Below are 25,583 nucleotides of genomic sequence, written 5' to 3' on the forward strand. Positions count from 1 at the left end.
GTGATCCTTGAAGAGTATTTGGCCACTCAAATTATTCTCCTCACTGTGCATTAAGACAATATAGACACATTCTCTTTCAGGCAGATTTGCATCATCTCCAGTAGATTAAAACTTCTTGATTGTTGCCCTGATGTTGGAAATGAGAATTTTTATTGTTTTAACTATATAATAATTGTGACCAGAATGTATTAGAGAAAAAAAACTTTTATTTCATGTTATTTTCCCCCACTTTCAGTTGTTTTACTTCAATGAAACATTGGATTTTTGTGATTTTTTTTCAAATAAAAGATCAAAAGGATTTATTTTCATTATTCATTTATATTTTTGTCCCCAACTATACACAGGCTTTGAACTATGACTAGAAATTTCCGACTACAAACTTATGAAACTTCAGTCAAGTTTCATCAATGTACATCATATTAATCATATTTTCTTGTTTTTACAGGTACAACTTTAATTGTTTTGCTTATAGTCAATATGTCTCATGTACAGCTGCTTTGTAACAATGAAAATTGTAAAAAGCGCTATATAAATAAAGTTGAGTTGATAAAAACTGCAATAGTATAATGTATTATAATACCATGTATTCTGTGTCATCTTCGTTTTTCATAGTAATTTTTTATATATCTCTTTACTACTCGATCCCAGGGGATTGCACATACCTATGTTTAAATGTATAGGATAATTGCAATGTAAGTCGCTTTGGATAAAAGTGCAGTGAAAGTGACCTATTAGTCAGATATGGTGACCCATACCCAAAATGTGACCTCTACATTTAACCCATCCAGAGAGTAGTGAACACACGCACAGCAAGTCGTGAACACACGTACACCCGGAGCAGTGGGCAGCTATCACTGCAGCACCCGGGGAGCAAGTCGGGGTAAGGTGCCTTGTTTAAAAGTGTCTGCCAAATGCATAAAAATGTAAAAAAACTACAAAAACTACATGAATGTATGTAAAGCTACTTTGTGACAGTGCAAAACTGAGCAAAGTGCTATATAAATACAATTGAATTAAACTGAATTAATCTAAGGTTTAGCTGCACAGAACATGCTGCCATAACCACCCAGCCATATGCATGCTTATTGAATTATTCAACTTCACGTTTGATTTTAGGTCTTGTCTGAATAATAGTGAAAGATGGTTTTGAGTTAAGATAACTCTAATTTTAAGCCTGTGTAAAACTTGTATGTGGTTGTGTTTAATTCTATCAATGTTGATGACTTAGCTGTTGAGCTCCTGTAAAAAGCCCAGTCCATTCCAATCTGTAATTTTTAAAGTATGGTTTATTTTTTTACCTTGGCGATGCAGTGAGGGTAGGGATGTGACAGCTAATATGGAAGACTTTAGGACATTTATCACAACAGAGCAGCTCCCCTCCATTCTGGCATACAGCACACCAGTCCTCATTGGGGTCTTCATCCATTTCTGGGGTCCTCTCTGACTGCTGCTCACCCTGCTGTGGGGTCTGGGACTGAACGCCCGTGCTGTCTGGAAGACTGGCTTTAGCACTCGTCTTCACCTGAAATACACCAATGGACATATGCATGCATGAATGCTAAATACTTTAATACTTTTTTTGTAAAAATCAAAACCTCAAGGTATAGATTATTTCTTTATAGCATGACTTTGTTACAGTTTTATGTTTCGATACTAATTCAAGATTTCTATCTGGCTTTATTACATTTACATTTATGCATTTGGCAGATTATTATACGTTTGTTTCTGACTATTTGCAATCCCCTGGGATCGAACCCATGACCTTGGCATTGCTAGTGCCATGAGCTAACCACTGAGCTTGTAGAGAAGTGTGAATATTCTCAGCATTTCACATGTAGGATTTACAACTATACTATACTATACTTTGACATTTAATTTCTGCATCTTTATCTTTTGGGAAAAAGAACCAAAAACACTGATGACATCATCTTGCACTCAAAGTTGTATGCAAATTTAAAACTATATCACAGAAATCACGGACCATCAACACAGAAAAGAACGCCCGTTGCCAAACCATCTCATGTGGCTTTTAAGCATAAGAGCTACTTGTAGCAAATGAAGATAAATAAATAGCTTTGAAGGGGTTGTTAAGGTTAAATGAACTTACAAAACGAACTTCATCATCATCCTCTGGTTCATCCTTGATGACGATAACCGGCCCTGGAGATGTCCTCCGCCTTCTCTTAGTGGTTGGTTTCGACAGGCCACTCTGAGGGTTCTCCACACGCTTCAAGGGGCAGGACCTTAAAGGAAAAAATAATCTCATAAAGAAGAAAATGGACTAATACAGCATCATCAACAGGTAAGCACACATGGTCAGAAAATAATTTCAGATAAAATTATCAGATTATTTACCTGTTCTTTGGTTCTGATGACGTAACAGGCACATGAGAAAACTGTCTTCCTTCCATTGCTGAAAGTCAATGAAAGTATTGTAAACTTTGAGAAATGCCAGTTTTAACATTACTTCAATATTTCTATAATAAACAAAAAAGGTTACTGCATTGATGCACACAACAAATTAAAAAAGATTTTAAAACAACTTAAAAAAAATTTTTAAATCACATAACTATAATATAAACTAATAAATTTAAAAACCTCAGGTAAAAACAAAGAATGAAGTGTAAGGTTATATTCATAAAACGTTGTATACCCGCTTGGCCTGGTGGTGCGGAGAGTTGACTGGCTGGATAACTGTGCCTTTGAGCAGGCAGAAGCACATTAGGTTCACACCTCCTGTTCAGGTACGATGTTACTGGATTGTTTTGCTTAAAAAGTAAATAACATAGTTAAAAGTACACATATCAAGGTAATTTATATGCTTTAGAAATCGATCGCCTGGCAGACCGTATAGGTTTTTTTAAATGCTAGTGCACAAGCATATGAGCACGTGTGTGTGACACGCAGGCGTGGAAGCAGAGGTCTGATTAGATGATTTGCCGAAACAACACGTTATTGATCTTTATGTCACAGTCTACAATTTGTGCATGTCATATTTCTAACGGACTAAAAAGCTGCCCCCCGCTTCAGGCTTTATAAACTCACTCTCCATCCTGCCGACTATGTTTGCTTGCTACTCTTCAACCTGACGTCTCCACTCTGGCATCTAAGCGTATGCTGCCTTCACGTACTCTCGGAAATTTGATAATTCCCACTTCAACCCAGAAATAATTTATGGAACGGTGCTCTTTAAATGTTAGCAGATACTTGTAATGTTTCACGCTACTAAATCATTAACGTTTTAATGTTACTAAATACTTTTAATGTTACTAAATCCAGACATTACTTATGGGTTGAAGTGGGAATTACCGAATTTCAGAGAGCACGTGAAGGCAGAATTAGAAAGACTCAGTTGCAGCTGGATCTCAACCACAGCCCAAGGTCTGCCCCATTTTACTTCTGATTGGCTAGTAATGTTTGTTTGGTTGAGAGTGACAGCTGTGTTCCTCTCATACCATGGGTAGGCAAATTTATGAACTCAAACTGATATCAAGAAGCTTTTTTAAAATGTAATCTTTTTTTAAAGTAAATTGTTTTTTTCGCAGCCAAACGCTGCAAGTCAGAGAACCGGCACGGTGCTGAAACTTTAAGCCCTGCATTTTTTATTCTGAGTCATCACCTACTAGCCTGTTTTCATCCGAGTGTGATTTTATGTTATTTTGTGATGATCAACGATGTTACAGTATGAAATTTAATGATATTCTGAAGGACTTTAGAACACATCATGCACATAAATTAATAGACTAGCAGACATCAAGAATCAGCCTATTCATCTCAACAATGGTGACAACCAACAAACTATTCAAATAAACAATGCATTGTGGGTAACATCAAAGTATAAAACTCTAAGGAAAAACTTTCCTTTGGTTTTCTTTGCCACAACAACTATGTTTTATAAAAACACAATTATAGCAGCGAAAAAAGCTGCGTAATAAATCAAGGGTGAAGAGCCCAACTAAAGTAAACACTGATCACAATAATGGTGCCTTGAAACAACAATAAAACATCAAGTTATTGGTGTTATGCTTCATGTTGATTTATTTAAAGTCCCTGTGAAGTGAAACTGAATATTTAATGAGAAAGAATAGTGGGTGTGGCTCATGTTTTCTACTGTAAATTGATTGGATGAATAAACACATGTACGGTATTGTTCCCGTATTTTACATTTACATTTGGCAGACGCTTTTATCCAAAGCGACTTACATTGCATTATCCTATATATTTGTTTCTTAGGGCGTTTTCACACCTGCGTATCGATTGCTTTGTTCCGAAACCGGGGGTTAAATCGCTACAATATTTAAATTTACATTCGCATTCACAAGGCAATATTTCCAAACGGACCAAACTTTGTTAATAAAAGTCACGTGCGAGTAAACTCTCATTCGATTGGTCAGAGTGCATCTGTTTATTTTCCGGCCGGTAACGCGAGTGATAATGAGCGTCAGCTGCGCGTTGTCTCGCGTATCTCACGGCGGAGCTCGGGAAGCATAAAAGGAGGAGAAGGACGAGAGAGAACCAGGCCTGGATTTTATGTTATGTTTTATTGTGTTTGTGTGGCCGGCAGTCGACTGTGAGGGAGCTGTCAGCACTTTACTTTCGTTTTGTTGTTTGTTTATTTTATTAAAAGTTTGGTTTAACGTTCGCCGGTTCCCACCTCCTTCCTTCCTTACTTTGAACATTGTTACAGGGAGCCATTAGCAAAACAATCCCTTTTACCTTGTTCAGGCGGTCTCGGAGCGATTGTTTTGGGGCAGATCCTAGCGCGATTGCTGTGTTCACATATGCCTAAACGAATCGAACCAAGAGAGAAAACGCACCAGGTTCCGAAACAAACCCTTACACTGCGTTCCAAATTATTATGCAAATGATATCTTTCTCTGGTTTTCCTAATTTGTCGATGCAAATGACAGTCAGTATAATTTTCAAGTAATCAACAGTTAGGGTACATTTGGAATTTTATTGAACAAACCTCCCACTGACAACAGTATTTATTTAAAAAATGAAAAACTCAAAATGCACTGTTCCAAATTATTATGCACAACAGAGTTTGAAAACATTTCATAGGTTGTAAAAAACTGAAAATGGTCATTTGTTGAATTTGCAGCATTAGGAGGTCATATTTACTGAAATCAAAAGCTATTTCAATCAAAAACATCCTAACAGGGCAAGTTACATGTTAACATAGGACCCCTTCTTTGATATCACCTTCACAATTCTTGCATCCATTGAACTTGTGAGTTTTTGGATAGTTTCTGATTGAATTTCTTTGCAGGATGTCAGAATAGCCTCCCAGAGCTGCTGTTTTGATGCTAACTGCCTCCCACCATCATAGATCTTTCGCTTGAGGATGCTCCAAAGGTTCTCAATAGGGTTGAGGTCAGGGGAGGATGGTGGCCACACCATGAGTTTCTCTCCTTTTATGCCCATAGCAGCCAATGACACAGAGGTATTCTTTGCAGCATGAGATGGTGCATTGTCATGCATGAAGATGATTTTGCTACGGAAGGCATGGTTCTTCTTTTTGTACCATGGAAGAAAGTGCTCAGTCAGAAACTCTACATACCTTGCAGAGTTCATTTTCACACCTTCAGGGACCCTAAAGGGGCCCACCAGCTGTCTCCCCATGATTCCAGCCCAAAACATGACTCCGCCACCTCCTTGCTGACGTCGCAGCCTTGTTGGGACATGGTGGCCATCCACCAACCATCCACTACTCCATCCATCTGGACCATCCAGGGTTGCACGGCACTCATCAGTAAACAAGACTGTTTGAAAATTAGTCTTCATGTATGTGTGGGCCCACTGCAACCGTTTCTGCTTGTGAGCATTGGTTAGGGGTGGCCGAATAGTAGGTTTATGCACAACTGCAAGCATCTGGAGGATCCTACACCTTGAGGTTTTCGGGACTCCCGAGGCACCAGCAGCTTCAAATACCTGTTTGCTGCTTTGCAATGGCATTTTTGCAGCTGCTCTCTTAATCCGATGAATTTGTCTGGAAGAAACCTTCCTCATTCTGCCTTTATCTGCACGAACCCTTCTGTGCTCTGAATCAGCCACAAATCTCTTCACAGTACGATGATCTCGCTTAAGTTTTCGTGAAATATCTAATGTTTTCATACCTTGTCCAAGACATTGCACTATTTGACGCTTTTCGGCAGCAGACAGATCCTTTTTCTTTCCCATATTGCTTGAAACCTGTGGCCTGCTTAATAATGTGGAACGTCCTTCTTAAGTAGTTTTCCTTTAATTGGGCTCACCTGGCAAACTACTTATCACAGGTGTCTGAGATTGATTTCAGTGATCCAAAGAGCACTGAGACACAATACCATCCATAAGTTTAATTGAACAATATAAAATTAAATGTTTACGACACTTAAATCCAATTTGCATAATAATTTGGAACGCAGTGTATGTGTGAAAACGCCCTTAGTATGTGCAATCCCCTGGGTTAGAACCCAAGACCTCAGTGTTGTTAGCGCCATGCTCTTACCACAGGAAAGCATATAACACATCACTGCTCTGTTTACTGCTCTCTATTCCATCCACACAGAAAATCAGTTGAAGTTTAAGAGCACGGATTTGCGCTACAAGACTGCTTGCAGCATCTTCACAGACAAAACTTACTACAGAAATGTGAAGGGTTATTTAATTGTAATCATGAGATTTGCGTATGTTTTGTGTCCTTAAATGCCCATCGAATCTTACATACGCTCCTTTCGAACTGGAATCATGGCAGAATATCCAGTTCTATTCAGAGGGCACTTAGGGTAGTATTGAACAAACCTCTGAAGGGATAAGAGAAACGTACAAAATATGCAGAGCGGGGGGATCGCGAGGACCAGGATTATGAACCACTGCTTTAGGTGCATGTTTAAATTTTATATAAAGAAATACTCTTTATATAAAAGACTCAAATGAAATAAGTTCAAACAAGGCTTAAAGTTTTTGCCCTGAAGTTTTAAACTGCAAAGCTGTTTACATGCTTCATCACAACTTCTCCATTTTCATCACAACTTCTCCATTCAACTGGGCTCATCAACCATCACATCTTCCAGAACGGCCAGAAACCTGGGAGTGGTGATCGACGATCAGCTTAACTTCACTGATCAGGTTGCCAGCACCACCCAGTCTTGTAGATTCATCCTCTACAATATTAGGAAAATTAGACCTTTCCTATCCGAGCATGCTACGCAAGTCCTAGACCAGGCTCTTGTTCTGTCCAGACTGGACAACTGCCATGCGCTACTGGCTGGACTTCCAGCTTGCACAACCAAACCTCTACAGATGATCCAGAATGCAGCGGCAAGAGTGGTCTTCAATGAACCAAAGAGAGCACACGTCACTCCTCTCTTCATTAAGTTACATTGGCTCCCTATAGTCGTTCGAATCAAATTCAAGACTCTGCTCCTGGCCTACAAGACCACCACTGATTTGGCACCCCCCATCTTCACTCACTAATGCAGACTTAGGCCCAATCCCAATTCTACCCCTTACCCCTACACTTTCCCCTATCCCTCCGTTTGGCGCGTTCACGTGAAGGGGTAGGGGTAAGGGGTGTCTCAATTCTCTTTTGGTTGGAGGGGTAAGGGGAAGGGCCAGATAGCCCTTCAAACGAAGATTTTTCGGGACCTCACTTCAAACGAAGGGCTAAGAGAAATTTCCAGCATGGCCGCTCACTCGGGCAAGCAGACCCGTAAATGTAAGTAATTTTTGCCATTAATAAGGTTTTTTATGACAATTTTTCCTTTTATGTATGTTACATTTAATCTTGTGTTTGTATTTACGGTGATGTTCTTTTAACGTTTGCAAAATAATCGCTAAAGTTTGCTAGCGGACAGCACTGATTGCACGATATTAGAACATATATTTTTATGTCATATACCCGATGCATCGGCACATGTCCTCTCACATGACGAGCTAGCAACGACGTATATGATGACGTATACCAGTGTAGTAGTGGTGTCCCATTTTTTAGTGGAAAATTTGTAGCCCTTCCCCTTGCCACTTTGTTTCAAGAGGCAAGGGGAAGGGGCGAGGGGTAGGCGAAGGGGTAGAAAATAGAATTGGGATTGGGCCTTATATACCCGCCAGATCCCTACGCTCTGCAAACGAACAACGTCTTGTGGCGCCATTCCAAAAAGGTAAAACATCTCTCTCATGTACCTTCTCGGGATCAGTTCCACATTTATGGAATGATCTGCCCGCTGCTACAAGATCAGCAGATTCTGTAGCCATCTTTAAGAATCGTCCGAAAACACATCTCTTCCGTCAACAACTGACTGATCAGATCTGACTTCTATCTCTTTTCTACTCTTGCAAAAAAAAAAAAAACGTAGCTCTGCATACTGTGGTAGGTTATATGAGACCAGTTTTATTGTATTGCACTTATGCTTTATGTTGTCCTCATGTTGTTCCAATTGCTTCCATTGTTCCCTCATCTGTAAGTCACTTTGGATAAAAACGTCTGCTAACTGACTAAATGTAAATGTACATGCTTTTCCTGTATTTTTACGGAAGTTTCCTGGCAACCACAGCTGCCAGTATTTTTTCGTAAAAACTACGGAATATTTTTTACAGTGAAAAGTGTTGATATTTAGTATAACAGCACTGAGATCCAAGTTTGATGATACAGATAGGATGATAGTCTGTGTGTTGCATGGCTACAAGTGAAGCTTGATGCTTTAATTATAGAGCTAGTCAATTAAAATTACATAATATTACATAAAAATATTATTCTATATTTTTTCCTATAGACCACTTTGGAAGACGTAAATAACACTGGCCTAATGCCGATGCAGAGGAACTTCCTGTTTACGTTTTTTCACACTCCATACGCGTTTAAATAAAATACTACAACCAACAAAACATTTAAAAACCAAATCAAAATGTTAAACAAATATTTTTTAAATATAATTATATATGCAAGACTAAAAAATAAAAAAACTGAAATCGGAAGTGCTTCTGGACAAGTGTTTACATATTGCAAAGTGTGATTTAATGAGACCAAATGAGCCATGCACAATAAAACACATTTCACACACACAAAAAAAACAGAATGTCGTTAGATTTTGGAACGGATATAAGTAGGAACCTCTGTTTTTGTTCGTTGGCCAATAAGGCACAGCTAATGATGCCAATGTCTTTGAATCTCAAAACCCCCAATATTTTAGTAAATGGAAAGTTCTCCAAAATAATTAAAATATTTCATCACTTATTCACCCTTGTGTCATTCTAAACCTGTATGACCCTCGCTCTTCTGCTGAAAACAAAATAAGATTTTTCGAAGAACGTGGGTAACCAAACAAAACATGAAGGATAAGGACATAACTGACTTCCATTGTATGAACACAAAATCACTGAGACATTTCTCAAAACATCTTCCACAGAACAAAGAGACATGCACAACATAAGGGCTAGTAAATAAAATTATGCTTGTTTTATTTTATGCATTAGCGTAAGGTAAAAGAAAAACACATTGTGTACTTTCACTTTTTAATGGCATGTATTCAAGCAGACTATCTAATTTTCAAGCTCATAATTAGCGCTATATATGGATGCTTGAACCAATTTAACAGTATTCTCAGAGAAGTGGGAATATCAGTTCCCCACACTTACCTGATGGAGCGCATGCGTAGAGGAAAGCATACCTCCGCTGGAGTAGGCTGTGTTGTGCGGATAGCGACCTGTTCTTGGCACTCCCTCTAGTGGTTTAGGGGGGTAAATGGGGTTGTTCATTATGCCCCTCATGGTCTAAAAGAAAAAAAGAATTACACAATTGTTTCTTTTTAGAAAACACCCACTTTTACATAAAGGACTTTTATAGCATGTCCAAATGTGAAACTCTGATTTGGGACACGCTGCACAACCTCGGTTAAATTAATTCATCATACCATATTTGGACACACATCCTGTAATACTGAACCACCTTCACCTGCGGAGACATGACGGAGCTCTGGAGGACAGGCGGGGGGCTCCTTACGTTATACCGCCGCCCGTGTTGAGGCATGCAGGGTAAGGTCTGTGATGGTGACCCGCCCTGCATGGGTCTATGCGGGCTCGGCCCGGGTAGGCGCATGCCGTGGTACCACGGCCACTGATTGGGTGCTTGGTGGCACGTGGTGTGCTGCGTGAGTTTTTCCACCTGCATCTGAAGCTGGGCCAGCGTGCTCTGCCTCTGCTGCTGAGGCTGCGAGCTTGGGAACCCCGTATGAAGACCCTCGGGTCTGGGGCCTGGATTCATCGGCTGGAAAGACATCTGCTGTGGACCACTCGGATGTGGACCGCTCGGATGACGGGCTGGAGATTTCTCCACAACTAGGGAACCTGAGACAGGAAAAATGTCAATGTCAAACCATACCATAAATTATTAAAGAGCCGATTCTGAAATGTCTTACCAAGATCCACATTCGAAGCCCAAAAAGAAGATCGGCACTGGAAGCGAACCGAGCTCTGAGGAACATACGTGATGTTGCATTTTGCCCGCATGAGGTACTGGATTTGACATGTGATCTGATTGAAAAGAGGAAGGTGAGAGACCCATCAGCACACAATTTCAGTTTTTATAATTTCAGGTTGCTCAATGTGGGACAGGGTGTCTGCCACTAGGGGGCAGAGGGAGGTTTTAAAGGAACACATGACGTTCAACATGTTTTAAGACCTCCCGGCGTCTTCGGAGCACAAATAAAGATATTTTAGGTGACATCCGATAGATTTCCAGGCCTCCTCAGAGACGTCATGGTTATAGTTGTTGTCAACGTCAAGAAAAGTACTAAAGACATTATTTAATTGGTTCATCCGCTCATAGTGGCTCAATTGTTTTTATATTCTACTCTGTCTTGTCAGTCTATGGTGTGCGACCACGAGAGCACTTCGACGCATGTGCATTCGGTTGGTCAAAAAAGTGCTAGTCTTCCTCAATATCGAAATCATCAGACATTTTGCAAAGACCATGTTATATACAGCGTGCGTCTGCTTGTAAACTTCTGGGTTGTCAGTCAGAACGCCGGAGTCTGCCCCCACCTAATGCGTGGAAGTGCTCTTGTGAACGTGCACCATGGCTGAAAAGACAGAGGAGAATAGATTGATTAAAGTCTTTATTTGGTTTGTTTTTCACACAAAGGGTCTCTTGGGTCCTGTCTGTATCGCTGCCGGTGTTGTGCCGAGAAATGCACCCCTGCCAGATTCTGCACCTCCTTCAATAACACGATGTCCGATTGGCTAATTCTAACCCCTCCCCACACCTAATCCTAACCTATCCCTTAACACCTAATCCTCACCCTAACCATTGTGGGGAGGGTGGGTACATAATTTGGCAGGGGTGCATTTCTCGGCATTACACCGGTGGCTTGTTTGTATCCTTTCACTTTCACTTACACTTGGTTTTAATTTTAGTGTATTTTATTATCGTTACTTATCACTGTCAACTATCAATTTATCCTGATATCTCAATAACCCTGTTCTTGTTATTTACTTGAAGATTCTAAACCAAAATTGATAGTTAACTAAACTTCGTTAGCATAGCATTAGCGTGTTAGCTTGCTTTCTGTTTACACTGTGGAATATAATCTTGCCTCTAGTTTGTCTTGTGTGCTAACTGTTTCTCTTTTTAAACGTATATACTACGATTCATTTAGCAACCTTGGTAAGTCAAAATCGCTCTTCAAACCCGGTGAGTTATGGCTTCTATTCCTATTATTGTTACTTGCACCTCATGTCATATGTTTAGCTTAGCCTTCTATGTCAACTGCGACAGTTTTATATGCGATAAATGCAGGGAAATAGTTAGGCTGACAGAGAAGATTTTATAATTAGAGTCTCGCATCCAATCTTTACCTGAGGATAGTAAGAGTATAACGACCATAGAAAACACTATGGATGCGAGCAACGTTAGCACCCACAGCTCGGTTCGGGTTGAAAATCCCCCGCTGCGGGAAACTTTGTGACTATGAGACGACGTAGTCGCAGGACAAAACGTCACTCAACCGTTTCCGATTACAGTCTCGAACAGGTTTGCCCCGCTCAGTGACGCACCGACTGAGAAACCTGCTGAAAGTGCCCTAGTTATCGGTGATTCTATTGTTCGTAAAGTTAACATAGAGGCACCAGCCACAAATGTTTACTGGGATCCAGAGCGCCTGACATCAAGTAAAATTTAAATGTGCTGGCTAAGTCTAATCGTAAATTCAGTAAGATTGTTATTCACGTCGGCACAAATGATGTTCGACTCCGTCAATCGGAGATCACAAAAGATAACATTAAAGAGGTGTGTGAGCTCGCAAGCACGATGTCAGACACCGTAATATTCTCTGGCCCCCTCACTGCTTATCGTGGAGATGAGATTTATAGCAGATTATCAGCACTAAATGGCTGGTTGTCTGAGTGGTGCCTGCAGAATGATATAGTTTTTATAAATAACTGGAAGAGTTTTGAGGGCAGACATGACCTGTTGAAACGAGATGGTCTCCATCCCTCCTAGGCTGGGGCTTCCCTCCTGTCTAGAAATATGGCACAAAGTCTTAATACTAAAACTTGACTCACCTGGGCCCAGGTCAGGGAGCAGACAGAATGGCTTAACCAATTGTCTGCTTGCTGTCTCACATTGCAGAATACACAAAATGTACAACATGTAATGGTCCCTTCTCCCAGGACAGACAAAAAGACTGTGTCTGTCCCCGGAATTAGCAAACATAAAATAATGCGTAAACCTCTTGAAAGTAATTTAATAAACGTTAAACAAATTAAACACGAACAAAATACAGATAATCAACTGTTACGACTCGGATTGCTACATATTAGATCTCTCTTTAATAAAGCACCTTTTGTTAACGATATGATAACAGATAAAAAAAGCCATGCTCTGTTTGACAGAAACATGGCTAAAACCAGATGATTATATTACTTTAAATTAATCTGTCCCCCAAGATTATTATTATAAACATGAGCCTCGTCTAAAAGGCAGAGGGGGAGGTGTCGCAGCACTTTACAATAACTCTTTTAGCATTTCCCAGAAGTCTAACTCTAAATACAATTCTTTTTAAGTCATGGTACTTCATGCATCAACACCTAATACTAAGGATAAAACATTTTTTAAATCTATTCTAGCTGTTGTATATAGGCCTCCAGGGCACCACACAGATTTTATTAAAGAATTTGGTGGGTTCTTATCAGAACTAGTACTGGCCGCAGATAAAGTCCTTGTCGTTGGTGACTAGACATGTGCCCGGTTGACCGCGGTTACCACCAAATACTGCTGAAACCGAGCTGGCTGCGATAATGCAAGGTATCGTTTATTTTATTGATGTGTAGCTTGTCCGTGAAGCACGGCTCTGGGATCAGTAGAAATGCTGCTCGATATAAAAGCAATGTGAGTTTGAGTTGCTTATAATGTTCATTTAAAAAAGCAACACCCGTCAAACATGATCATTATAAATATACTTTATTATCATGAAAATACCTGAGGAGGCTTGAGTAACAGTGATAAAAACATGTCCTTAGGCGTTTCCTACTACTACGTGTGTTATGGTCTTCTTCTGCAGTGCATATTTGGAGTTTCTGCACGAGAGCGCCCTCTGGCTTTCGGATGCAGCAGCATTTTACCGTACTTCACTCACAAGTCGTGCATAAATCACGTGATATATATTTTCGGTTAACCGAGCATATGTCTATTGGTGACTTTAACATCCATGTAGATAACGATACAGATGCCTTAGGAATGGCTTTCAAAGACACTCTTAACTCCATGGGCGTTAGTCAACATGTGTCAGGAAGTATAAATGTGGACGACGTTAAAATCCTTCAGCAGAGTGAAGACAGTTCGGATCATTATCTGGTATTATGTTTGCTTCACTGGCCTACGGCTGCAAATCAAACTCATTGTTACAAATATGGTAGAACAATAACTTCAACTACTAAAGATGCGTTTCTAGATAATCTGTCTGAATTGTCTCAAATCTCTAGCATGAGAAATAATGTTGAAGATCTTGACATTACCATTGAAAATTTTAACTCGACCTTCTCGGAAACGCTAGACACAGTTGCTTTATATTTCCTTGAAGCCTCATGAAACACAGCAGTTCCATCAAATAATGGAATGCATAGTCGATATAACTGGATGAGTAACATCTTTTTATTACTGAACTCGGACAAAACAGAAGTGTTACTTATTGGACCGAAAACCGCTATACGTAACAACCAAGAATACTGCTTAACTATTGACGGATGTTCCATAAAACCCTCGTCGTCAGCAAAGAATCTTGGCGTTCTATTGGATAGTAATCTGTCATTTGAGAGCCATGTAGCCAACACCTGTAAAATTGCATTTTTCCATTTTAAGAATATATCTAAACTACGTCATATGCTGTCACTATCAGATGCAGAGAAGTTAATTCACGCATTCATTGACATCAAGACTAGATTACTGTAATGCACTGTTAGGTGGTTGCCCTGCAGGCTTATTACAAAAACTCCAACTGGTCCAAAACGCAGCAGCTCGAGTTCTTACATGTACAAAAAAGTATGAACATATTATGGTTCTGTCAACCTTGCACTGGTTACCTATAAAGCATCGCGCTAACTTTAAAATCTTGCTTATTACCTATAAAGCCCTACATGGTTTAGCTCCTCAGTACTTGAGTGAACTTCTCTTGTATTACAGTCCTTCACGTGCTTTACGCTCTCAGGCGTCCTGTCAGTTTGTAATACCTAGAATTTCAAAATTAAGTGCAGGTGGTAGATCCATTTCCTATCTAGCGCCTAAACTTTGGAATAGTCTTCCCTGCACTGTCCAGGAGGCAGACACACTCTGTCAGTTTAAATCTAGACTAAAGACACATCTTTTTAATCTTGCATACACTACACTTCCATAATATAAATCCTCTGAGGGTTTAGGCTGCATTAGTTAGATCAACCGGAACTAGGAACACAACTGATGTACTTGTTGCATCAAAGAGTACAGAACAGTACTCTACTCTCAGCCAGTCTTGTCTCATTGTTCCAAGGTTACTACAGCGAGCAGGATGCGGTTCATGCCCAGACCTGATGGTAGAGCGGAGAATGGGAATCGGCGACCTAACAAGAGCTGAGATGATAGAGCTGGATAAAGAAGGACGCAGCGACTTGACACGTCTTCACTACATTATTTCAAATGCTATTAGATTATTAATGATAATCTTAAAACTATAATTTACCTTATTAGTAAGTTTATTTTTATTTAGCCTTGTTGTGCAAGCACTGTCGAGCTTGTGCAGAGGCAGTAGCTTTTGCCAGAGGGGAACTGGAATCCCCGGGTTGGGCCTGGAGAGGTTTTTTTCTCGATTGGAGTTTTGGGTTCCTCGCCACGCTTTTGCACTATTTGCCTGGCTGGGGGGGCTGCTTTGGAATTACAATTTTAAAGTTTTACATAATTAATATTGCATATAGGAATTTATAGTCTGTTTAATATTTGACCTGTTTTTCTCTCTCCTCTATCTTAAATGTGTGCTTTCACTGTGCGTGCGTGTCTGTGTGCGTTTGTGTCTGTGCGTGCTTGTCTGTGTGTGTGCGCGTGCTTGTCTGTGTGTGCGTGCACGTCCATGTGTCTGTCTATGCCTATGTGTGTTAGTACGTGTGCATATTGTGTGTGTGGAGTGTTTTGTATGTGGGTATGTCTGTCTTCTGTGTTTTCACCTTTTTCTTGTTTTTACAGGTATAACTTTAATTGTTTTCCTTATAGTCAATATGTGTCATGTACAGCTGCTTTGTAACAATGAAAATTGTAAAAAGCGCTTTATAAATAAAGTTGAGTTCAAAGTATTCTCGTCGCTTCAAAAAAATCAATTGAGCAACTATGAGTGGATGGACCAATTTAATGATGTATTCAGTACTTTTATGAACCCTGACAACAACTATAACCATGATATCTATGAGGAGGCCTGGAAATCTCTTGGATGTCACCTAAAATATCTTAATTTGTGTTCAGAAGATGCCGGGAGGGCTTAAAACATTGATTTTGAGATGAACTTTTCCTTTAAGGTACCAGAGTTTTCATGATCTGCAGTGTTTGCACCCAATCAGAACACATCACAGTTTTACATAAAGCTTTGGAGCAAGAATTAGAACACTGCTTCACCTGTCTTCACCACCTGATGCCTGAGGAGCACTTACCAGTCGCTTGCAGTACAGGAGAGCTGTGCCACTGTTACTGGCTGTGGCCCATTGTGTGAAGTTGATCACATGATCCAGATGTGTGGAGAGTGACATCACATCCTGCTGTTGCTTTTTAAGGAGCGTCTCGTGGTCTTTCGTGATAGCCTACAAAATAGTTTGTAACATTACACTGTGCATAACAAAATATATGATGACGAAGATGATGACGAAACATTAAACGGTACCTCAAGTTGATTCATTAATATCTTCCCTTTCCTGTTGATCTCCATTATGAGATTGCTAATGGATTTTTTTATTTCAGTAGCCACAGCATTGCGGTTTTCATCCACTTGTACAAGACTGAAAATAACAGACAGAAATATAATATGGGTATTGGCTTTAAATAACAAAAGAATGATGTGTATATATAATGGCATAATAATATTAAAATATTCCTGAATCTTAACATTATTGCAATTTTATAGTATTTATAATATTCTTATAGTATAGTATTATAGTAACTTTATATTATTTCTATTAATTATTATGGTTTTAAGAAATATTTTATTTTAAGCTTTAATTAAAGTTTATTTCCATACCACCATTGAAAAATCCCTTTTTTAAACAGTCTAGCACCCCTAATTAACATATTTACCCATTGTTAATAGTATTAGTCACATCCTCGATCACTTTCTTCTTTTCTTGAAGTTGGCAAGTCATACTTTCCAAGTGTTCCTTATGGTTTTTATATGCATCCTCTAGAAACTGGTAACTGCATTGTAAAACCGTCTGTTAGATGCAATCCATGATATTTCATAATTCTATGTAGAACATCAGCAGACATCAACATTATGTTAACATTAAAATAACACAATACACATTGCTTGTTTCATCTATTAACATTATTAAACAGGATAAATGTCGGCCATACTTATGGTCTTTGTGTTTGAGGAGCTGGCAGTCTCTGCAGGTGAGGCGATCACAGGTTTCACAGAAGAGCTTTAAAGGCTCCTGCTTATGTACATCGCAAAATACTGGCTTCTGTGTGGAAGCGCCCATTGCCTCTGTGAATAAAAATGAAATAATAAGTAAAAAAATTACATATAAATCTACTTTATTTCAATGAATATAATGATTTACAAATGTTTACCTGAAGACATTTCTGTAATTTGTCGGACTGTGTGGTCTCTGGTGAACTTCACACGCTGATGAGCATCGATGCAAGTGACACACAGAAACTCCACACACTCCACGCAGAAACCGCTCGCCTCTGTGTTATCATCGCAACTCATGCACAGCTGAAAGCAGAAGATGCAACATCAACCGACAGAGACATGTTCAGAGACATCATGAAAGTATGGCTAGATACAAACATAGACATATATTTCCATAAGTATTACTCAGAATTTTCATTTCTCTTCATCTTGTTAAGAGAAAAAACCTCAAATCATTTCAAACCTGTTTTACTTTCTACTGCAGAACACAAAAGATGTTTTGAAGATGTTTTGGTAACCAAATAACACTGAACCCCATTGACTTCCAATTTACAGACACAAAACCACTGAGGTATTTCTCAAAATATCTTTTGATGTCATGTACAGCTTTTTAACAAGATGAGTGTGAATACATTATGACAAAATTGTAACTTTTTTCATTAAATTTAACAAAACTTTTAGTACAACATAATATGTTATAACTAGTGCTGTCAAACGATTAATCGCAACTAATTGCATCCAGAATAAATGTTTGTGTTTACATAATATATATCTGTGTACTGTGCATATTAATTTTGTATTTATAAAGACAAAACATACACATACTTGTCAATAAATTTTAAATGTATTAATTTATATTTACCAATAATTTAAATTGTAAATAAAAGTTTATTAATAGTTATATTTGATATTTTTCTTAAATATATGCATTTATGTGTATGTGTTTATAAATACCAAATTAATATGCACAGAACACCAGCATATATTATGTAATCACAAACTTTTATTCTGGATGCGATTAATCACGATTAATCGTTTGACAGCCCTAGTTATAACCAAAATGTATTTGTCTTATTTTTTATGTGTCTTGGCTTGGGCAAGTTGGGCATTTAAAATTGAATAAAACAATAACCAACGTACACTGGAGTCTTGTGAGTCTACTACACAGCTTGTGCTTAGTCTTTGTTGTTGTGTGCAACTAGTAAGAAAACACCACTGAAATCTCTCGATTAAACCAGCGTTTCATTTCCATCTAGGGCTGGACAATAATTCGATAAAAATATATATGGCAATAGAATTAATTATAACAGTGATATGATTTTTAAACACATTTTCGATATTTCAATATACATCACACGGCTCCGGGTCTGAGCCCACGCTCTGCTCCGCGGCAGCAGCTATTGGTGTTATGGAGCGGTACTTGGTCCTGCCCAAGTATAAATCTCTAGTTTAAGTTTAACATTGATCATTTTTGTCCATATATTAATTTACAAAAGGGATCTGCGACTTACTAATGCTTGTAAAAGCGACGCAGCCGGACATCCATGTCTGCGCAGGTCTGTGTTTCCTTTCTGCAGCATTCAGCAGTGCACTACCTATTAGTTGATTAACGATTAAGAGCCACACGTTTTTAACTAAAACAGAATAAAAATAAAGTTAAATGTGGCCTATCCTGCGTCGGAAGTAAACTTGGAACCAGATCGCATGCATAAGGCACGCGTCCGACGCGCGTTGTAGACGTGACACACAGCGCTGTGCTTCTCGTCCGGTGCCCACTGCCGCTTTGAAGTCTCCATTCATAATGAGGTGTTTGTGAAGAAAGTCTTGACTTTCAAGGAGTTCAAGGATAAAATGCCGTTGTGTTCATGGTGTGTGCGACAGTCATAATGCACAATTTATAACGGATTATCACATTTTGTCTTAAATACACGTTTTGTCGGAAAATAAACACAAACAAGTTTTAACAGTTCTCAATGTCAATTTCGAGGACATAATGGCAAATTTCGTAGTTTTTTATAGCTAAGAAACTAAAGCATAAAGACACTGAAACTAATTTAAATGGTTCTTAATGTCAACTTGCAGGAGAGCAAGGCAAATCTTGTTAAAATTTTTGGAAAAATAATGGAAATACAGTCATACATAAAATTCAGTGGACGTTAATAATTTAGATGAATATGTCAAAAGCAGGCTTTCAAGACAAAAGTGTTAAGTAATGGGAGGCCTGTGTCCCTGTAGAACTTTGAAGATAAGACCATGCTTTAAGGCACATTTTGAAGTTATGGAATTATGCTTTGAAGCACACTTAGAGAAGTTATTCTCTCTTTTATTGGTAACATAATTCTAATATTTGATACTTATACAAGGTAAGGGCACAGTCCTATACAAAAAGACTTTATTCTGATCATATGTAGCTTTGCACACTGCTGGCATCTAAAACGATTTTGATCAGCATTTTATTGTTCATATCAGAGGGCTCTCTCAACTTATATCGTACATTTTGCTTTTTGTAATATTGTTCATATCGTTATCGTAATTATATCGTATCAACCGAAATTAAGAAATATATTTCAATATCAATTTTGGCCATATCGTCCAGCCCTATTTCCAACCGTTTTAGACATTGATGCATAAAACAAACATGCACCTGACTGCTTTTCTCCATCGTGCTGCTCGGCACTTCCATGGAATCCTTGACGAAAAAGTTATCCAAGACCTCGACTTCCATACACTCCTGCTGACAAACTGGACAGCGGATCATGTTCACTAATGGTACACAAGGAAAGAAGAGCACACACACATGTAAGCAACATTATACAAAAATATACAACAACTTCTGTGCCTAAAACGAAAACAACACATGCAACACTTGTCTCAGCTTATTTCAAAATAACAATAATAATAATAAAGATAATACGTTTTTCAATTAGAATATAAAGCAATGTAAAAGAAAAAGAAATAGTTATCTCTCTGCCTATATGAGTGGCAAAAAAATCTTGGGCAAGTGTCAAACCACACAGAAAAAAATACTTAATACACGTTTTTATGTATATTGTTGTCAGCATTAGCAGTTAAAGGGACCCTGAAAATTCTGTCATGAATTATTCACCCTCAGGTCGTTCATCAACCCTTAGACCACCGTTTATCTTCAGAACGCAAATTAAAATAGTTTTGAGGAGGTCGGGGAGCTTTCTGACTCCTTCATAGACTGCAATGCAAACAAACTTCAAAACACTTAAAGTGTGTAAAGACATTGTTGAAACAGTCCATGTCACTCAAGTGGTTCAGCTTCAATTATATAAAGCAACGAGCCGAGGATGCGTTTTGTTTGCAAACAAACAAACAATACCCACTATATTCAACAATTTCCTGACTCCTGTGTTAGTTTCCAACTAGCAATGACGAGAGCATCCAGGGTCAACACTGCATGACGCATGGTGCATATCAGTTAAAATGACACAGACACGCACCGGACCCACTGACATAATTTCTTAAGCCTACACCCTGCTGGGGAAAAAAACAAAGGCTTATAAACCGTATGTTTTCTGTCTTATTCTGTAGGATTTATTGGTCTTCTGTTGGTTCCCATCCGCCAGATAACATCCACCAATAAGATCGTTTAAGTTCCCATTAAAACAAATACTATTCTCATGAATCTATTGACATTTCTGTGATGGTTTCTATTGTTTATTTTATATTTCAGCCACTCTTTGTTTGGGAGCAGATCACCTAAGGTGGTTAACTATATTTGTATGGTTTGTATTGATAGTGTCTTACATTGTTTAGCAGGGTTTGCTGTGCTGACAGTCCTGTTGTGTGCAGGTAAGCATCTCTTGCAGAAGGAGTGCAGGCAGGGCAGCAACTTGGGTTCTCTGCTGGTAAAACTGAGTTTACAAACGGGACACATGTCCATCAGACCCATCATCATCTTCACAACGCTCCGATCCCCGACATCAGACTCCTGCACCGGCTTGCTCTCAGCTTCATTCTCCACGATGATAACCAGATCGTCCGACTCGACCTTTTCTGCGCTTTCATCCATCCTTCCCTAGCGTCCACTTAATGAAACGGAAAGAAATCCAGAGACTATCGAGTATAACATCTTGTATGAATCATTTTAACCCGATCCGATGCATAGCGCCCAGTTATTTTATAACTCACACATTAAGATGTTTTCCACCAAAATGTGAACTAAACAAGCAGCATATGTGTACCACGCTAAAGCGATATACACAACGGGTTATTGGCGTGTTTTTAATTATAAAAACGAGTTAGTGCACGAACGCTGCTGGTGTTTAATTGTGAGATCCGACGGCCGGTTGTTCCAGACACATTTGTTGTTGACGGTGGTCAGAGGCCCAGTTATGACGCGAACTACGGAAGCTGTGAGAGGACAAACAAAACCCGTTGTGCGTTGGTGTTACTTAAAAGAGTGGGTAAGCTGTAACAATTCAATTTAATTTATAAAGCGCTTTTCACAATGTTCATTGTTCCAAAGCAGCTTTACAGGAGAAAATAAGAAAAACTGAAAAACACAAAAAAGGTAAAACACAGCAAAGTGTATGGTGTTTATAGAACAAGCAAGATTATTCTAGTAAATAATATCTAATAAATGCAGTCACCCGGTGGTTTATTTTGCATATTTTGCATTAAGTGAATGCTTGGCTGAAAAGTATGGAGGACCGGAAGAGTCATGTGTAAAGTAATAAAGCATTTCATAGTTTTTTGTAATTATACAATAAAAATAGGCATTAATACATTTGTTTACAACTTAATTTATGTATCCAAATATAAATAGGCGAATTGATAAAGTCATTCATTATTTAACGTTTTAATGGACAATAAAAAGCGTGATTATAAAAATAATTAATAAATGAAATATTAATCCATCAATAAATACTTCAAATTAAAAAGGGAATTAAAAAACAACATAAAACACTCAATACGTACATCGTTTTAAAGTGCATTAATTAATTCCTAAATAAATAGTGGAATTTCAAAATGTATTTGAAAATGCGATTTAAAAAGAGGAATAAATAATTGGATTTACAAATTAAACTACTTTAATCAGTCATTTAAAAGGCGATTTTTTACCATTTGCATTTCCATTTCCACACTGCCTTTCCTTTTCCGATTTGCTATTCAATTAGCTTAGTCATTTAGCTTTTCCTTTTAGCTTCTCCATTTAGCATTTCCCTGACACTTTGGTACCTTGCATTGGTAAAACGAGGTTAAACAATGCAAATTAGCTATGGCGAGAGAGATGTAACAAGCTCTCTGATTGGCTAGTTGCTTGTACGTCATGTTCAGAGGTATGTTAGATGAGCAATGGAGAAGAGGATAGACCAGAGGGCTGTTCCATAAAACAAGATTACGAAATAAGACAGGCTTATTTTGGTAAATCAGACTTATTTTCAGTCGATTCAGTTTCATAAAGCAAACTTAAAATAGTTCGAACTCAGTTACTATGGCAACTTATGCTGGGAAATTAGCCTGGTCCGGGGCAGGCTAACTGTCAGGCTAAGCCTTAGTTGTTGCTTAACTAGAGGTCAACGTAATGAGATGATATTACCACTGATTCTCTGTCATGATGCAATATTTCATCACTTTAATGAACATTATAAATAAAACTTTAAAGAAATCAATTAAATAAATTATAGAACACAATAATAAATGAATATATTGTCTGTTGTTAGATTATATCGATTTGATATACTGTAAATGTTTAAACTAATGTCAATAAAGTTTGAATTTAAACATTCCCCAATAAATTGATAATAGCTATAAAAATTTCAAACAATTATATTGGCCAAAAAGATGTAAATCCAAACAATTTATAGTGACCTACAGTTTCAAAAAATGGCAAGGTAAAATGGGATGCCTTGTGTGTGTTGTATGATGTCTGGTGATGCCAATGATGGTTGTAGAGAAAGACTGATGTGGCAATAAGATGATTTTTGATGACAATTAAACAGACAGAGTTATAATTTTTTTGTAGCCTTAAATTTTTTACTTTACCTTCAGTTTAATAAAATAATTTTACTGTAGGCTATAGCTGCTTGCTGCAGAGAAAGCATACTATTAAATAGTGTTGAAACAAAAGGTCCTGTGTCACTGTCTTATGGCGTTTTCTTGCATCTTTTTCCAGTTGTTGGATTTTCAGGTTTAACTTTCATCTTTATTAACTTTTCACCTATATTTATTTTGGTGCGGAGGTAGAGCTTGTACACAGTCTTTATCTTCTTTGCATTATTCTGTAGGAACAGAAAAAATTATTTGACGGGGTATTGGCATTTTGTTGTAATGACTAAATATTCCTTTTGTCACATGTGGTCCCAGTCTACAGTGTCCTGCAGACAATATGCAAAATACACAATGTGAGCCCCTCAACACACAAGTGGGCCTTCAAATCTAATGTGTAAACAGTGATTTCTGTACCTAGACTAACCTGTGAACATACAGACACATTATTCTGAATTGTAGATGGTTATCTGAAATCAAGATTTAAACTCTGTTAATCACTGCTTTAAACTCTTTAAGACATTTACACAGCACTGAATTGTAATACATTTTATACAAAATAAAAACAAGTAATGTAGGTTTAACATTTTTGTACAAGATATTTTAATAACCCTTTTCCTTGCTTACTGTTTGAATAAATTGTAGCAAATATTATTATATCGTATTATTTTATTTATTTGTATTAAAATAGGCTATATGAATATATTTAAACACTTTATACTTACTGCATGCATTGAGTCATTTAGGAATTTCTTGCCAATCTTTCCCTCTGGTTTCATTATTTGCAGCGGTAGTACCACAGTTTCGTACCTTTGAGGTTTAAATTCTTCACACGTTTTGCAGAAGGTGGCCGTAATGCACCAATACACTGGATGTTAACCGCCGTTAAACACATAAGAAGAAGAAGAGCACCAATCACCGCTCTCTTTTCCTTAGCGAATCGATTTTATCAAAGCTTGACTTGTAGGGCTGCTGAATATTAGCGTGCACACGCAATTATCTGAACTAGGTTAACCTGACTCAAATTAGCCAGATCTCATGATCTTTGTTGGACTTTTTAGGCAGTCCAGCATGTTCAAAAATTTGCACAGAGACGTTCTCCAAAATCGATTAGAAGTTTATTATCAGATGTAAAAAGGAGTAACAAAGCTTTGGGTTGTCAGACGATCTCCTCACTCCACCACAAGCCAACAACCCAGAACATACACTTTCACACTTATTTATTCAGTATTTTACGCCGCTCCCTTCTTCTGATTCCGCCCTCTCCTCTGGGTGGTATCATTCTCAACAGCCAATCCTCGCGTTACACGACTCTCTTCTGACTCCATTCCTTTGTTCACTTGTTCCTGCAAAACAACATCCGGTGCAATATGTTTGTTGCCACCCTGTGGTCAGTTGCTAGTTTCAGGAAGTGTTCTCTAGAGACAGTTTCTTTTGGGGAGTGTTTCCTAGAGACAGTTTCTTGTGGCCGGACAACATACCAACATTCTTAACATTCTTTTAGTAAAAAGAAAACACTCAATCATCTAATGCTTTTAATTATGTAGCGTTGTTTCTTAATCCTATGATTCATTAAAACACATCACAACTCATGATTATACTTAAAACCTATGCAGTGGATTGATTCATAACATTTCTTTTCTGTGTGACTCTTTGTGTGTGTGTGTGTGTTGACTTAGTTAAATTTATGGTTCCAACCCCCACTTATCCTGTCTCACTCCGTTTGCCACAGTAACTTTCCACTGAGTAAAATAGAAAGCACATGACAAAAGCACACAGCTTAATGATTTAATGAAAGAAAACACTTATTGATTATATTGATAATTAAATCATACTTTTATCTGAAAAATATTTCCACATCTTCAACTTCACTTTATGGAACCGAATTAAGCGTGACTGATGAGTTCGGTTCATTCAAGTCAGGTGTTGGCTTTAATCTCCACTTTTCTTAGCGGCCTTTTATGGAACAGCCCTCTGGGCTGCGTTCAGCCCCGACAAAACGTTGCAAAACGTTTTTTAAACAGAAACGGTGGTGCGGTTGAACACCCTGTTGTGATGACGCTAGGGAACATAGTTGTTGAACTATGGCAGCTGAGAAGGCCATTCTTAGTGTTCTTTTTGAAGAATTTAAGAATTTTCGAAGCATGATGAAACGGTATAAATACGTGTTGAATACTGCAAAATACATCTCTTCTAATATCTTCAATTGTTGCGTATACCGAGCTGCAGCAGACACATTTAAACGACTTTACTTGGACCCATTGTGCGAGCTGTCTCTTTAACACCGCGTAGGTTATATACATGTTGCTGCTGATTGGGCTGACATTCTTGACACACCTACCAAACAAGAGAAAACATATCTCAAACAATGTTGCACACCGTTGTAAACCGTTTCCAGGAAATGTGTCGTTCAACCCGGACACTGTAGCAAAACATTGGGCACCGGTT

The 25,583-nt window shown here is 38.3% G+C and overlaps 1 protein-coding gene across 3 annotated transcripts in view; it reads right to left on the reverse strand.

The window, feature by feature from the left end:
- The window catches only part of trim24 (tripartite motif containing 24), a 49,629-nt gene extending 28,171 nt beyond the window's left edge, over positions 1–21,458 (reverse strand). For 2 of the 3 annotated variants that reach the window (XM_057328889.1, XM_057328887.1), the window contains exons 1-14: positions 20,892–21,458; positions 19,762–19,880; positions 17,273–17,420; positions 17,054–17,186; positions 16,778–16,894; positions 16,368–16,482; positions 16,141–16,287; positions 10,395–10,509; positions 9,932–10,323; positions 9,616–9,750; positions 2,654–2,768; positions 2,356–2,413; positions 2,108–2,243; positions 1,299–1,522 (exon numbers count right to left, since the gene is read on the reverse strand). In XM_057328889.1, coding sequence (XP_057184872.1) covers positions 1,299–1,522; positions 2,108–2,243; positions 2,356–2,413; positions 2,654–2,768; positions 9,616–9,750; positions 9,932–10,323; positions 10,395–10,509; positions 16,141–16,287; positions 16,368–16,482; positions 16,778–16,894; positions 17,054–17,186; positions 17,273–17,420; positions 19,762–19,880; positions 20,892–21,156 — 2,219 coding nt within the window. In that variant the 5' untranslated portion in view covers positions 21,157–21,458. The remainder of the gene's footprint in view (positions 1–1,298; positions 1,523–2,107; positions 2,244–2,355; positions 2,414–2,653; positions 2,769–9,615; positions 9,751–9,931; positions 10,324–10,394; positions 10,510–16,140; positions 16,288–16,367; positions 16,483–16,777; positions 16,895–17,053; positions 17,187–17,272; positions 17,421–19,761; positions 19,881–20,891) is intronic. The other variant, XM_057328886.1, reaches the window with a different exon arrangement.
- Positions 21,459–25,583: the final 4,125 nt, after the last annotated feature.

The sequence above is a fragment of the Triplophysa rosa genome, unplaced genomic scaffold, assembly GCF_024868665.1.
Source record: "Triplophysa rosa unplaced genomic scaffold, Trosa_1v2 scaffold8_ERROPOS6151657, whole genome shotgun sequence".
NCBI lineage: Eukaryota > Metazoa > Chordata > Actinopteri > Cypriniformes > Nemacheilidae > Triplophysa > Triplophysa rosa.